Below are 16963 nucleotides of genomic sequence, written 5' to 3'. Positions count from 1 at the left end.
TGATTATTAAAGTGCAAAATGCATCAATTTAATTATAAAAATGTAGTCTGCTGGTGCTTCATGCTTCATGGTAATGATAGGAAGACCGATTCATTTCAGCGAACCGGTCCTTTATAAGTTATGTTTCAATGAACTGGTTTAAAAAAACAATTCAGTATTTATTTTAAGTCATGACATAATAATGTAACTAGCACATAATTCCAACATCCTGAAATCATGTATACATGCTCAAACACATTCAAATAAAGCCATATGTAAGCATATATTGTAAACTATTCCTTTTTTTCAATTAGGTTATAACAAGACATGTGTTTATTGTCATTCAGTGTTTCATTCAGTCCTGCACGTTAAATATGACTGACAAGTACTGAACTTAAATTTCGCCCTCTCATTCAAATCCTCTATACACGCACAGTCATAGTATCAGCAGCTCACTCGTCAGTTCTTCGGACATGTCTGAAAGAGGCAGTTCTCAGTTCAGTCAGTAACTCAAGAACTGCTGCAACTGGATCAGTGTACTGTTGACTCAAAAACTTCTACCACAGCAAATTTGTGTGAGCACTTGTAGGCAGTTGTGTGTCAGGCAGAGTGTGGACACCGAATCGAGCTGGTGCTCAGTACTACTGGTACTGCAGAAACACTGGTATCATGACATCTTTTTTTATTTTAGTATCGAAAACACTGAAGTACTGGTACTTTTGACATTACTATTCCAAAGCCATACAATTTTCTTTCTTCTGTGGAACAAAAAAAAGGAGATGTAAGATACAATGTTAGACTCAGTCACTATTCATATAAATTCTTTATATAAAGAAAGTGCATGATGACTGAGGCTAAGATTCTACTAAACATCTACTTTTGTAGTCATAAGGGTTTGGAACAACATGAAGGAGAATAAAATGATTCATGTTGGGCAAACTATATACCTTTACATAAGGTCAAAAGCATACTGGCTTCAAGAATGTTTTTTTCTTCCTGTGATACCCATTAATAATAGACTTTACAGTACTTGCACTTAATATCCTAAAGGAACAGTTCACCCAAAAATGAAAATTCTCATCATTTACTCACCCTCATGTCATTCCAGATGTGTATGATTTTCTTTCTTCTGCTGAAAACAAAGATTTTTAGAAGCTCGTCTCAGCTCTGCTGGTCCAAACAATGCAAGTGAATGGTGGTCAGACATTTGAAGCTCCAAAAAGTAGATAAAGGCAGCATTAAAGTAATCCATAAGACTCAAGAGGTGCAATCCATTTCTTTGGAAGCAATCGAATTGATTTTGGGTCAGGAAAACCAAATTATAACTCCTTTTTCACTGTACATTTTGCCACTGCAATCTCTAGGCACAATTATGATTTCAAGCTAGATTACACTTCCTAATGTTTGATGCATGTGCAGAGCCAAAGGTCTTCTATACCGAGATGACAACCTCTGCGTTTTTACCATAGGAGCGAGCATAACAGTCAACTAGCGAGTTACGACTGTAAGTCATCGTTTGCAGATACCATACAAATGAATGGGGCGTAAACTGACACCTACCTGCAGCAAAATTTGTCAGTGTCTTCTCTAACAAAACAGCAATTTTATCTTAGTAAATTTCCCACATTGTTCATTCCAAAAGGAATGTTTAGTTTAAAACATGCTGAAGATTAGCGAGCAGATGGTCAGTTCATTAAAAGGTGCACTCAGTAATTTTTTACCAATTCAAGAAGTTTACTCCTAAAGAAATGAATTGTAATTTTGAAACAAATTAATAAAATCATGACCACTTACATGAGATGAGGCAATCTGGTCTCATAGTGAAAACGTGACTCTATATTACATTACGTTTCCAGGTGACATAAACACTAGAGGTGCTACAACAACTGTGTTTCATTCACTTACACTCAAATCTTGACTTTAATGGCTCATTATGACTTTATAAATACTTATATTTCTCTCTATTACTCAGACCCTGCTATTTTATGATATCAACACACTTTTACTGTAACGCATCTTTTGAAAAGCTATATATTTGAATGCTTGTATTATAGTCCCACCTACATACACTGGTGGCCAAAATGTTGAAATAATGTATAGATTTTGCTGTTTCGGAAGGAAATTGGTACTTTAATTCACCAAAGTGGCATTCAACTGATCACAATGTGTAGTCAGGACATTACTGATGTAAATAAACAGCACCATCACTATTTGAAAACTGGCCCCATTTCCAGCAGCCATCACTCCAACACCTTATCCTTGAGTAATCATGCTAAATTGCTAATTTGGTACTAGAAAATCACTTGCCATTATATCAAACACAGTTGAACACTATTTGGTTCGTTAAATGAAGCTTAATGTTGTCTTTGTGTTTGTTTTTGAGTTGCCACAGTATGCAATAAACTGGCATGTCTTAAGGTCAATATTAGGTCAAAAATGGCAAAAAAGAAACAGCTTTCTCTAGAAACTCATCAGTCAATCATTGTTTTGAGGAATGAAGGATATACAGTGCTTGAAATTGCCAAAAAAAAGATTTCATACAAAGGTGTACATACAGTCTTCAAAGACAAAGGACAACTGGCTCTAACAACGACAGAAAGAGATGTGGAAGGCCAGATGTACAACTAAACAAGAGTACAAGAGTAAACAATAAGTACATCAGAGTCTCTAGTTTGAGAAATACACGCCTCACATGTCCTCAGCTGACAGCTTCATTGAATTCTACCCACTCAACACCAGTTTCATGTACAACAGTAAAGAGAAGACTTAGGGGTGCAGGCCTTACGGGAAGAATTGCAACAAAAAAGCCACTTTTGAGAAGGTTAGAGTGGGCAAAGAAACACAGACATTGGACAACAGATAATTGAAAAGAGTGTTATGGATCTTAAACCCATTGAGCTTTTGTGGGATCAGCTAGACTGTAAGGTGTGTGAGAAGTGCCCGACAAGACAGGAAGCGTGGAGTGAAATATCACCTGAGAATCTGGACAAACTGACAGCTAGAATGCCAAGGATCTGCAAAGCTGTCATTGCTGGACGTGGAAGATTTTTTGATGAGAACTCTCTGAAGTAGATTAAAAATGTCAAATTGTTATAGTAATTTTTCATGTTATTAATGTCCCGACTATATATTACGATCAGTAAAATACCACTTTGGTGAATAAAAGTACCAATTTCTTTCCATAATAGCAAAATCTGTTCATTATTCCAAACTTTTGGCAGCCAGTGTATATACACTTATTCCAACATGAATAGCTTGCATGTTAGCTCACCTGATAGGGCACTGGCATTGGACTTAGAGACAAAGGACCATTGTTCAAGTCCAACCATGACCTCAAGCTGACATGTAACATGACAGAGTCATAGAAAATGTGCTTTTTCATTTTGCTTCTACAGTTTAAAACACGGTTAGGGTTAGGCATTGATTAAGTAGGATGTCTTTTTTTACATCTCATTTATATTTTAAAACAATTGACATTGATTTGGTAAGGACGTCTTTTTTAAATGTCTCATTTACATTTTAAAACACTATTGGATAGGTTCAGGCAAAAGTTTTAGGTAATGTTTTAAAAACATCAATCTAAAATTCACCTTAAAACCTCATCTGAATACAACACCATTTTACTCGCTTTTGGCGCCCCCAGATGGACATTTCACAGGAAACCTGCCTCATGGGGGCTGCCATTTTAGAATCACATGACCAGCAGAATACTACACTTAATCTCAGTAACCACTGGACACTTGCACTCTTGGATTAAATAAATCATGGCTGATTGTGAATAGTGAATTTCTACAATGGCATCTGTAACTGAAATCTATTGACTTTGAATGATGCTGCATCCACACCACTAGGTATCATCAAGTCCAAGATGACACAATCAAAAAGTTACTGAGTGCACTTTTAAGTGATGTGCTGTTTCCTCACAAAAGCAGTTTATTCAGCACACTTAAGCATCTCCTCCATTGACATCCATTAAAAAAACAGCCTCTGGTCTCCTCTGCGTTACACATTGTTTTGCTAACCTTGTAGACTCCCCATGACAGAAGGGCTCTGGCAGCATTCTAGATGGCGCTATGAAGTGTAATCTTGAAATCATGATCGCAAAGGAGACTGCTTATGTCAAGATTTATAGAGAAAAAGGAGTTACATTTTGTTCTGTTCTCACTAAAAACCAGTTCAGAAGACATGGATTAAACCACTGGAGTCGTATGGATTACATTTATGCTGCCTTTATATGCTTTTTGTAGCTTCAATTTTTGGTCACCATTCACTTGCATTGAATGGACCAACAGAGCTGAAATATTCTTATAAAAAAAAAAAAAACTAATTTCTGTTCTGCAGAAGAATGAAAGTCATTCACATCTGGGATGGCATGAGGGTGAGTAAATGATGAGAGAATTTTAAGAGCACTAAGAACTAAAAACCCCAACACTGACCCCCCTCAACATTCTAAACAGCACTGTGGCAGCAGTGGAGTCATTCAGGTTCCTGGGCACTACCATCTCACAGGACCTGAAGTAGGAGACCCACATTGACTCCATTGTGAAAAAGGCCCAGCAGAGGTTGTACTTCCTTCGCCAGCTGAGGAAATTCAACCTGCCACAGGCGCTGCTGATACAGTTCTACTCAGCAGTCATCGAGTCTGTTTTCTGCACTTCAGTAACTGTCTGGTTTGGTTCAGCTACGAATTCAGACATCAGAAGACTACAAAGGACAATTCGGACTGCTGAGAGGATTATTGGTTGCCCCCTGCCCCACCCCCCTTCAAGAACTATACACTTCCAGAGTGAGGAAAAAGGCTGGAAAAATCACTCTGGACCCCACTCACCCTGCCCATTACCTTTTTGAACTGTTGCCTTCTGGCCGACGCTTCAGAGCTCTGAACACCAGAACCGTCAGGCACAGGAACAGTTTTTTCCCTCAGGCTATCCATCTCAGGAACAGTTAAATAGCCCCATTGAGCAATAACTATGTGCAATACACAGTTTAGTCTTTTATATATTTATCCAACACATCCAACCTCTTCTGCCGTTTTATTCCTCTGAAAAAAAAATCATTTGCACTGTACATAACAGATTTGTATTTTGCACTGTACATAACAGATAACAGATTTGTATTAGATTTGCACTACGTATGTATGTATGTATGTACGTATGTGTATAATTATTTTTTATTATTATCTATGTCTTGCTGCTGTTTTTGTATTGTCGTACACTGGAAGCTCCTGTCACCAAGACAAATTCCTTGTATGTGTAAGCATATTTGGCAATAAAGCTGATTCTGGTTCTGATACCGACAGCTGTCACCGCAGCTTACAGCGATACAGTTTCTGTAGCCGATGTATTGCACAACACATCATTAAAAACCATTAAAACCTGTGGGTTCAAAGAAAGCCTGTGTCAGTGCAACTACAACCCGTCTTGAGAGAAAATCTGCCCAAACCTTTTAAATGTAACAATGTTAAATTTTAGAAATAACAGTTCACTGTGCTACAATGTAACTGTATTAATGTACAGTAAGCAGCCGGGCTTTAATCTATTGTTTGACAGTTCTGGAACTCGAAGGGAGCGCGACAAGCATTTACAAGCGGCTGCTCGCCACAAAAAGAAGCTGTTAAGGTTATGAAAGGATTAAATACCTATTGGGCCCTCTTTGTGTTTTGATGAACGCCCTCTATTTACAGCTTTTTCAAGAACACCGCTCCCAGTCTCCTCTGCCGACGCCATCTTCCTCAAACACGAATCATTACCTCCCTCCTCTGTTCTGTCTGGACATACCTTGCAGACGGCCACGCCCACACTAACATCTATATCCAATAATACGCCAGAAAAAGCTCAATAAACCTATCACATTTGTCCTATTTTATAGAACCGCCCATTATTTTTTCCCATATTTGGTTAAGTGACGCTCCAACAGCGTGTGTGACGTACAAAACAAATGACATAAAAGTCTACTGCAAACCTGTATGCTAAGTCATAAGTCTGCTTTCATCACTGGAACTGTATTGTACATGTGCAAAGAACACAGTCAAATAATTGTACATTTAAGCTTTTGATTCAGTTTTAAATGTATTTGTTTTGAACAAATGACTCCTTTTCAGGGCACCCTTAAAAAGTGACACATCGAAATATTTAGCAGAAATAAAACACTAAAGCACAAAACATTGATATCCATCCCTGCAGAACACAAACAAGCTTATATAGAGGCAAAGACATACTGTATACTGACAACAGGCTTACAAAATTCTGAAATTATAAAATCTGACACCTAAACACCTGTTATTTCACTTCCTACTTATCCTAAATTTGTCCTCTCATCTTTAATATTGTTCCTTTCCCTGTCTCTTTAGCTCCAGCTAGGGCTTCTCCAGCTGAATATCATCTCCACAGTTAGCTACGTCCTGATAAGGGCCTTGCATTTGGGAGTGTTGAATTTTATGGTATACTGAGTTGCAGTCATCCAAGTTCAGACCCTGTGGACAGATATGTGAATGTCTCTTTCTTAAATGAACAGCATGTTGGGAATATACTGTATATAAAAAAACAAAATAAAGTGGGAATAGACATACCTCATAGATATTCTCCTCCTCCCTTCCTCTCTTTCTCTCCAGTTGATTCAGTCTCTTTGACTGGAAGAATAAAGTTGAAAACTATGAAACTGGGTTGTATCACAACAATGTGCATTATTTGCTAGTCCAGTTATCCCTGCTGCAGATCAGCAATGCATCATCTAATGATAATTAAGCTATTATTGGAGGGATCCAGTAAATCTATGCCTACGATCACTACTGAATCACTTGATCTATTTGTATCATGATTTATTATTGTGCATGGTGCATTTATATGATGTATGGAGCACACCTAGACTGTTTTGAAGTGCATATTCAGTCACAAAGAGGTGTGTCTGACCTTGCAAAGGAGCATGGTGCCAGGGATCAGCACGCATAGCAGCAGCAATACTCCCTCAGCTGTAATGATGCTGTTCTTGACACTTTCACTGAGGTTCAGGGTCTTGTGCAAGGGTTCTAATGAAAGAAAAGTGATGAGACATACAGGGTACAGTTCTGTAGGAGACCAAATCTCATAACACTGTTTGACCTGAAATCCAATGTCTTTTATTGGGGTCCTGCCAATAAGGTGAAAGGCACTCCAATAAGGAAATTGTGAAATTTTCTTACTTATGCTGCCCATAAAAGTATATTTCTTAGATGGATCTCTGATAAATCAGTGCTATTGAGTCGGAGAGGCATAAAGTGCTATTTAAGGGGATAGTTCACCCAAAAATGTCATCATTTACTCACCCTTATGCCATCCCAGTTTCTGGGATTCTTCTGCAGAACACATCTGAAGAAAAATAGAAATATATCTCAGCTCAGTAGGTCCTTAAAATGCAAGTGAATGGTGATCAGACTTTTGAAGCTCCAAAAATCACAGATAGTCAGCATAAACATCATCCATACGTCTCCAGTGGTTAAATTAATGTCTTATAAATTGAAATGATCGCTATTGGTGCGAAAAATATCAATATTTGAGTACTTTTATACTATAAATAATCACTTCCAGTCAGCAGCAGTATGCACATTCACGAGAGCGCCGAGTTCACTCGGTCTCTTGTGACGTATTTGCGTTGGCATGTTATGGATGTAATCTCATGTTCTTCTCTCAGCTGAGACATATAGGATAAGCACACAAACACACCATTGTCAGTAAACAATCAGATACAAAAACAGATTTAAACCAAAACCAACTAAGCTTCTGAACAGTGTTCCTTCTACTCAGCTGTAAACAGCGCTGCTCTTTCGGGTGTGGGTGCATTCCACTGCTGACGCAATGATTTAGTTAAAAAGTACTTAAATATTGATCTTTATTACACCAAAAGTGATCGTGTCACTTTAGAAGACATTAATTGAGTCGCTTACAATATTTGTTCAATTGACAACTTATGCCTGAGGATTTATAAGGAGAGTTAAGTAACACAAACTTAGCATGGAGTGGAATTTGAGTTAATGCCATTGAACAGGTTATTTGTGTTTGCTAAACTTAGCAAACTGAATTGTGTGGATTATTGGTTTCACAATGTGGCTTTTCAAATAGCTTGAGTGCATGCATTGTTTACTTTATAGGTTGCATATCTATACAATGCACTTTATATTTATACTTATATATTTATTTATGTTAGACCAAGTGCCCGCAACACATTTGAGTAGAATCTTGGCCTTATGAAAGGTTTGTTGTCTAAAAATGTTTCAGCCTTAATGACAAGAAATGTATTATGCTTCAGTGTATAACTGTGATCTGACTCACCGTAGACTTGGAGGAAGGTGCCATGAGTAAAGATGGCAATGCGATGAGAGCTGTGATTCAGGTAACATTGGTACAGGCCTGTGTCATGGAGATGGACGTTCTTCAGAACCAATAGATGGCATTTGATTCCATTTTCTTCAGGCATTTGCTCAGCAACCACCTTCTCTGACAGATTTACAAATCTGGGTAATGTGGCACATTGATGGTGTAAGTATTCACAGTCCAGCTGACACTGAGGTTCTCCTTCCAACGGAAGCAGCACTGGATTTTGGCTTCATGGGCGACAGGAAAATGCAGAAATGGCTGATCTGCCTCCAGTTTCAGCTCTGCTTGATTACCATTGGCAACAGCTTATGCAAAGGACAAAACAAAGAGGCACAGAAGAGTAGTTTGAATAATATTTCAGTTGGTTTCTCTATAAGTAACTGTGGCACAACAGCAGAACAGTATTGAAATTTCAAGCAGTCTGTAACACGGTCTGTTGTCATGTTCTCTTTAACTTGAGCATTAAGGGGTTTCCTCATGCTGTTCTTTAAGATTCACACATAAGTTATTAAAAACCTCTTATGTAAAAGCAGTTTAACATAAAGCTTTAATCTATCCTCAATGGTAAGTCATTTCAGTCCACATGATATCAGCATGTTTTAATCTTTTAGTATCATTACTTCCCACCCACAAAATGCTGTATGGGCAAGACTTGTAATCGTACTGGTAGAAGCTACTGTATAAAATTCAATTATACTGTTATAAATTAAATACACACTGGTAAAATATGTTTTTACATGTTGGTTGCAATAAGATGAGAATTGCAACAGCTGCTCTGAGAGGAGATCAGCTTCACTTAAGTCCAGACTTTACATTCTTAATTCTTTTGTAGAAGATAAAACATAAATCTTCTTAACCAATTTGTGATAATACACTTTCTAAAAAGCATTTAGATTTCAATATAAAATGTTGTGCATCAAGTGAGGCCAGATTAGCATCAACATGAATGCTGACAAAATGTTAACACTTTGCATACAAACATTGCTACATACACATTAGATATAGATTGATACTTACCTGCCCAGAAATACAAGAAAAAGACCAATCTGAACTCCATCTTTTCTAATACACCAGATAAACTCTTAACAGAATATACTGCTGCTCAACAGCATCAAGACAATTCTGACACTTCTGCAAATGTATCGTTTGAATGATTGTCTTTCTATCCGGTATCATCTACACCACACACTTCTCAATTTGGTATACACACACTTTATTATCTTTTTCTCAGATAGTAAACGATTTAAGTAATATTTAACTACTGATGCTGAAAATAAAAACAATAAAAACAAGTCCTTTTTGGCATTTATTAAAAAAAAAAAAAAAAAGAGAGAACAATTATAATAAAAACAAAAAAGAAAAACGTACCTACATTTGACTTCAGTATCATACATATAAAATCAAAGCCCAAATACACAGAATAGTCCTTGCATAATCATTTATATAGACAGACAGCAATAGAATGCCTGTATTGAGTGGACTCCTGTACAGTTTATTACATAAAAGGCAGACAAGGGTGGCTGAGGATTTAAAAAAGCATTCTAACAAATCTTTCAGAACTTCACCAAATTGCTGTGGGTGTAAAAGTCAGTTTTAATAAGAATAACAAACTGGTTGAACTATTATCATTTGGTGGGCATGAGCCAGTTAACACATTGCACTTAAGGAGGGTGAGTTTACAGCATATCAGATTTGCCCTATGCATTTAACACTGAACATTGCCAGAGTGAAAAAATGCCACTGCTTGCCAGCAGGCTTAAAAGAGCCCTTCAGACACACACACAAAAAAAGAAAAACACATCTGCATAAGGCACCCTATAAATACATTTAAACATACAGCTAATACCACTATTATGATTAGATAGAAACATTATCAAAAGTACAAGGAGAGAGAGAGAGAGAGAGAGAGAACGAGAGAGAGAGAATGACACCCAAAACACAGTTTGATCAATTGTCATGGTGAAAACTGAAAATTTTTCATGTAAATTTGTAGTCAATATCAACAGCAACTCACTCTTGCCATTTAAGTGATTGAGTAATGCCTTTTAAGGTTAGTCTGGTTAAGGATGTCCTTTGTTTCTCTCTCATTCCCCATTGTTATAATATGCAATGCATTGTACATGGTGTAATACAAAATTAAAATAACAGAACAAAATGAAACCATTTAACCACTCATTCAAGCTTCAAGTCGGGTGATAAAGTGAGAGAACAGATCTTGTGCCATAGTAGTTTCATTACCAATCTGTAAACTAAAATTTGCAACTTCTAAAAGCGAATAATATAAAAAAGTAAACATACAGCACTGATTGCCAGGTACTAGGGCCAACATCACTGGTTCCTTTCAAGTGAAGGCCAGAAAGGGAGACTTCAAATTTTAGAGTAAACCAATTTCTCATAAGACCTAAAGTAAGTCTATTGCCCGTAAAACTGTTGTAAACTATTGAGGAAAGAGTAGGAAAAGGAGAACAGGCCTTGTTGAAAAACAAAATAGCAACACAAATACAACTTGAAACCAACCAATATAAATCACACTACAAAAGCAAACAAAGGTAGAATAAGTTGCATAACTAGACAGTGAGTTGTGGGTACAAAAATCAGTTGCAGTAGCATCATGGATGCATGCTGCATGAGATCATGAAAATAATTACAGTACTGGTGAGAAAACCCACTGTTTGTGTTCCCATCTCCAAACTCTGAGATGAACTCCTCATTTTAAAACCCCCAGAAGTGCCTGATCCTCTGTGGTCTTGTTACGTTTTAAGGGGCTGAAAGAGGACGAGTTGCTCCCATAAGCTGAAGAATTAAGGTTAGGTTAAATGAGGACAAAGGTACTTCTCTATAATACAGTAGTTCCTTTTTAAATCAACTTTTGATTCCTTCGGTCTTAAATAGGATTAAAAGCCACTACATTTTCACATCATTTTGTGGGTTGATCCAGCAATTCAAATGTTTATAGCACTCAAAGTTTGGAGAGGAGTGGATGACTGGATTGGTCCCCCTTTTCAGCCCAGTGTGTCATATTTCCATTTACAGCTGATCTGTGTTATCATATATAAACTTTGTTCCACTGTCATCTGAGGTTTATCGCTTTGGTCCTGCTTTATGATAAAAGGCTGACAAAACTACTCTCTAAAATATTGAGAAACAATGACACTTAAAATCAATTGCAGAAAAAAAATATTTGGACAAATCAAGCATATATAACTACTGCATTCAATTTGTAACTGTATTAAACAATAAAATCCAAATAAGACAAACAACTCTCTCGTTTCACCATATATTTCTCAACTAACCCCCAATTTTTCTGGCATTGGAAATGACTGATGCCTTTTACAGACATCTCATGTTTTTGCATAGATTCACATGCAAACAGACAATGTTTAATATGATCCATGTCTACCTACCAGAGTACTATCAAATCAATGAACAACATCTGCTTTAGAGTACGGTAAACATTGTGCAGGCTTCATATGCTATAATAACACAGATGTTTGGATGTACATGCAAGCTAGCCTGCATTTCTGACATTTGAACTGCTACATTCTTTGTGTGTGTGTGTGTATATATGTATATATATATATATATATATATATATATATATATATATATACACACACTGTATATATACACTTCCACAGTATCAAAGCCTCACTACATCTCTCAGGATCAAACCTTGCAATAGCCTTCTCAGTTTCACTCTGTAAGGTTAGGCACGTCTTAAATCAGTTTCATCTCATCCAAAAACCTCTCCTTCACTTCCTTTCCTCATCTAGTATCTATCGATCTATTCTACTTAGTAATTTTCTGTTCTTTTCTCTTGTTCACAGAGCAATAACAGATGGTCTGGTAGGAAGACAGAGAATCCCATTTAACTAACAAAACATGGTTAAATTGATTGCAACATTACTACAGTTTGGCCAATGCATGCTACTACAGAGTAATACTCTGCTAGGAAATCTACTTATATCTATTTCAATATACATTAATATTGAAAATAGATGCATTAATAGCATGGTAATATATATATATATATATATATATATATATATATATATATATATATATATATATATATATTAAATGTTAAAAAAATAGGTTTTGACAAAATATTTTGGGTATGGCTGTTCTCTGTTGATTTCAACACTAAAAGAAACGGCACATTATCTGTTAGAATAACCTGATTAAAAACCTGACTGAATCATCTGTCACAGCAGCAGGCTACATTTGAGATTGATGAAGCACTGTGTATTTATAGAGATGCAACTATACTTTCTGTAGTCTCTTGGCACTAAACTACTTTTGACATGCTTAGGTTTTCCATTGGGTGTGTGTGTGTGTGTGTGTGTGTACGCATATTTGTATTATAATGCCTTCACATGCACACTCAGCATTTCACTCTGATCTCTCTCTAGGTGTTTGCACATTTCTTTGGCATCTTTTGGCAAGACTGTCACTCTCTCATACCTCAATGCGAAACACATACCCACTCATTCATGCTCAAGGATTACTATAATTTCACAACAAGCACTCTATTTCGTTTCTCAGTGGCTTGGAAACTGCCTGAGGCCTGATGTAATTCTTCTGAAAGGACGGTTGAGAAGAGGGAATGGATAGAGCAGGGAAATTCAGGCAGCTTTAGTCAATCAGTGTATCCCCCGAAAGCAACTCTCACACTCGAGTCCAGCACATACAGTTATCTAAAGACAAAAATCACAGATGACAAATAACAAAAAGCTATACAAATGAAACTATATAGAAATGAATAAAATATAAATGTGAAAAGACCAATATTGCATTATGTATGTGGTATTACCTTGTAACAGCAGGTTGTGGAGTTTCTCAGTTGAAATGGCCCCCCTGAAGTGAATATTTAGCAAGGAGTTCTTGCAACTTATGATGGTCCTCCTCAACAGTCTGCAGATGCACAACACAACAACACAGAGACATATTATTAAGAACACAATCTCTCAGCTCATTTCACTTACTATTATGGAACCCTGACAAAAGTTTGGACACACCTATTTATACTTTAGTATTATAATTTTCCACATTTAAGCAGTTATAACACAAATGGAAGTATGGCAATTATCTAGTGACCAAAACATTTCCAGCTCTGCACACTCTGGGCATTCTCTCAACCAAGTTCATGAGGATGCCATCTGGTATGCTTATTAAACTTTATTGAGTGAGTGAGGAAAAAAGGAACACTTATGTGAGAATGCTGTTTGTAGACTACAGCTCAGCATTTAACACCATAGTGCCCACCAAGCTTGACGTGAAACTCCGGGCTCTGGGCTTAAACAGCTCGCTGTGCAGCTGGATCTTGGACTTCCTGTCAGGCAGACGCCAGGTGGTCAGTATGGGCAGTAACATCTCCTCACCACTGACCCTCAACACTGGAGAACCGCAGGGCTGTGTTCTCAGCCCACTCCTGTATTCCCTGTACACACATGACTGTGTGGCAACACATAGCTCCAATGCCATCATCAAGTTTGCTGATGATACGACGGTGGTAGTTCTGATCACTGACAATGATGAAACAGCCTACAGAGAGGAGGTACACACTCTGACACGCTGGTGCCAGGAGCACAACCTCTCCCTCAACGTCAGCAAGACCAAGAAGCTTGTGGTGGACTTCAGAAGAAAAGACAGAGAACACAGCCCCATCACCATCAATGGAGCACCGGTGGAGAGAGTCAGCAGCTTCAAGTTCCTCGATGTCCACATCACTGAGGAACTCACATGGCCTGTCCACACTGAGGCCATTGTGATGAAGGCTCACCAGTGCCTCTTCTTCCTCAGACGGCTGAGGAAGTTTGCCACCACATCCTCACACGGTTCTACACCAGCACTGTAGAGAGCATCCTGACTGGCTGCATCACTGCCTGGTACGGCAACAGCACCGCCCTCAAACGCAAAGCCCTGCAAAGGGTGGTGCGAACTGCCAGACACATCATCGGAGGTGAGCTTCCCTCCCTCCAGGACATCTATACCAGGCGGTGTGTGAAAAAAGTTCAGAGGATCATCAGAAACTCCAGCCACCCAAGCCATGGGCTGCTCTCACTGCTACCATCAGGCAGGCGGTATAGCAGCATCAGGACATGCACCAGCCGACTTCATGACAGATTCTTCCCCTAAGCAATCAGACTTTTGAACTCTTGATCGCTCATGACCAACATATATCAGCACTGCATTTTATTAATCTCACACTGGACTGTCATAATTAGATTTCTCTTAACAACACACTGGCAACTGACTATAGAACCATATAGAATTGCAAAAATAAACATTGTTTTGAAACAGCTTTTTCGAACACACCCTCCGTCTGCTTTTGATCAAACAAACAGATAGTCCCGTCCCAAACTCACATCATTGGTTGAGCCAATGTTGTTGGGTTGGGCTAGATAGGCCGCTCAAAATTAGCTTTTTTATAGCGCTAAAGAGACACAGTGTTTACAGTTTGAGGAAATCAACCTATGAATGCCTTACATATATTTCTCAGCATAATTGGCTGGGAAAAAGTATTTAACGTTGAAAAACATTTCAGTCAGATGTGTCCAAAATTTTGACAGGTAGTGTGACTCTGCTCTCTTCCTCAAGCATTTTTTTTCCTCCATGTGTCATCTTTTCATTGCTTCTTATTGAGTCTCCCTAGGATCATTTTAATATATATATATATTTTTTTGTTTTGTCTGTACAGTCAATGCACTCAAACCATCTTTCCACTCATCGCACTCACCTGCAGTCTTTTAAGTTGCTCCTCGAGAGCCTGTAGTCGTCTCTGCACCTCCTCCATGCGTTCCTGAGACAGCACTAGAGGAGCACTGATCCCTCTTTCTTCTCCTTTATTCCCACCATCTCTCCCACCATCCTTTCCTTGCACTCCTTCATCTACAATGGATTCCTCCACTGAGAGGGGAAAAAATGGAATCACTAATTGGCCAGTCTCCCTCAGTTGTAATAATTATTCTAATGTGTGGCTGAAGCTTTTTAAATTTAATTCTAAAGCAATATGTATGCAGTACCTGTTGATTGAAATCCATCTGTCTCCTGACTTTCAGGCCCCGCCCCTCCATTCTCCCCAACAGTCTGAGAGTCATCTGAAAGGTTAATACTCCCAACCAACAGCCTCTTCAAACACATAACTGTGCAAAACAAGAATAAGTATGTCATGTAATATTAGGTGCCCCACGTAATCTGTTAGAAAGGCATAAAATGTAATAAATACTGACGCTCGTCCAAAGCACCAATAGCCGACTTCTCTGGAGGTGTGTGGCTGTGGGTGAGCAGGTCAAATCCATTGGCAGCTAGGTAGTCTATGAGTGAAGGACCAGAATCTCTAACTTTCTCATCAGCAAGATTGTCCTTAAATCGCCCTACAGTGAAAAAACACATACACCCATCACATCATAAACATCATGGCAAAATAATTTGGACAGACCAAAGATCCGTTTCAAGAGAAAAATTCTCACCGCTGCGAACTTTCAACAAGTCTCCTCCATTCTCAGTGGGGCTAAGAGGGGGATTAAAACTAGATAAGAGAAAAAGAAAAAGTTTTCATGAACAAGGAGAGAACAGTAAAGGAACACTCCCTTTCATATAAGGGTTCCTACACTTTTTAAGCAATGAATTTCCATGACCTTTCCCTGACTTTTCCAATCATTTGAGATTACTGAATAAGCATTTTTTTTTTTAGAAAGTATTTTGTACAGATTGCTTGGTGGATTTCAATTTGAAAGATATAGATATATAAGATATATTAGATCCTCAATGGACAGACTAATGTTTTTTTCTTCTTCCTTTAACTAGGCAAGTCACTTAAGAACAATAGTCTTATTTACAACAACAGCCTGGAGAAAGGATATTGTCCTCTAAAAAGGGGTCTGTTTCATGATGGCTTTCAGGCAAGTTTTACTCTACACATTTTAATATTGCCATATATTTCAAGGTTTTCCTTGGCTGTGGGAACTCTGTCTTAAAGGGATAGTTTACCCAAAAATTTAAATTCTCTAATTATTTACTCACCCTTATGATATCTCAGGTGTGTATGTCTTTCTTTCTTCACCAGAACACATTTGAAGAAAAATATCTTATCTCAGTAGTTCCTTAAAATGCAAGTGGATGGTGATCCGATTTTGAAGCTCCAAAAATCACAGACAATCAGCATAAACGTCATCAATATGACTCCAGCTGTTAAATTATTGTCTTCTAAAGTGATACGATTGCTTTTGGTGCCAAAAAAGATCAATATTTAAGTACTTTTTAATTCTAAATCATCGCTTCGGGTAAGCTTCACGAGAGGGTGGAGTTCAAGTGGTCTCTCGTGTGACATATTCACGTTGCCATGATACAGAGGTAATCTCGTGTTCTCCACTCAGTTGAAACATCCAGGTTAAGCACACAAATGTACCATTGTGAGTAAAGAAACAGATAAATACAGATCTAAACCAAAACCAACCAAGCTACTGTACAGCATTCCTCCTCACTTGTAAACAGCGCTGCTCTTCCGGCTGTGATGTATGTGCCTCAGTTCTCGTGTTTTTCAAATGCCAATGTAATTACGTCACACTCGCATACCGCTGCAGAACAGAAGCATTATTTAGAGTTAAGAAAGTACTTAAATATTTATCTTTTTC

The 16963-nt window shown here is 37.9% G+C and overlaps 2 protein-coding genes and 1 pseudogene across 7 annotated transcripts in view; all 3 read right to left on the bottom strand.

Moving 5' to 3' along the window:
* The window catches only part of LOC127452857 (transmembrane protein 145-like), a 113559-nt gene extending 107693 nt beyond the window's left edge, over nt 1-5866 (bottom strand). Inside the window, exon 1 of the mRNA XM_051718652.1 lies at nt 5618-5866. Coding sequence (XP_051574612.1) covers nt 5618-5705 — 88 coding nt within the window. The 5' untranslated portion in view covers nt 5706-5866. The remainder of the gene's footprint in view (nt 1-5617) is intronic.
* Nucleotides 5867-6191: 325 nt separating this feature from the next.
* On the bottom strand, nt 6192-9384 carry LOC127452885 (B-cell antigen receptor complex-associated protein alpha chain-like; annotated as a pseudogene).
* Nucleotides 9385-9640: 256 nt separating this feature from the next.
* The window catches only part of arhgef1b (Rho guanine nucleotide exchange factor (GEF) 1b), an 89188-nt gene continuing 81865 nt past the window's right edge, over nt 9641-16963 (bottom strand). For all 6 annotated transcript variants that reach the window (XM_051718654.1, XM_051718655.1, XM_051718659.1 and 3 more), the window contains 6 exons: nt 15800-15858; nt 15560-15703; nt 15353-15472; nt 15067-15236; nt 13141-13241; nt 9641-13024 (listed from right to left, as the gene is read on the bottom strand). In XM_051718654.1, coding sequence (XP_051574614.1) covers nt 13167-13241; nt 15067-15236; nt 15353-15472; nt 15560-15703; nt 15800-15858 — 568 coding nt within the window. In that variant the 3' untranslated portion in view covers nt 9641-13024; nt 13141-13166. The remainder of the gene's footprint in view (nt 13025-13140; nt 13242-15066; nt 15237-15352; nt 15473-15559; nt 15704-15799; nt 15859-16963) is intronic.

Source organism: Myxocyprinus asiaticus, chromosome 15, assembly GCF_019703515.2.
Source record: "Myxocyprinus asiaticus isolate MX2 ecotype Aquarium Trade chromosome 15, UBuf_Myxa_2, whole genome shotgun sequence".
NCBI classification, from domain to species: domain Eukaryota; kingdom Metazoa; phylum Chordata; class Actinopteri; order Cypriniformes; family Catostomidae; genus Myxocyprinus; species Myxocyprinus asiaticus.
The sequence above is the reverse complement of the archived record's forward strand: the minus strand, read 5'-3'. Positions and strand labels throughout refer to the sequence as shown.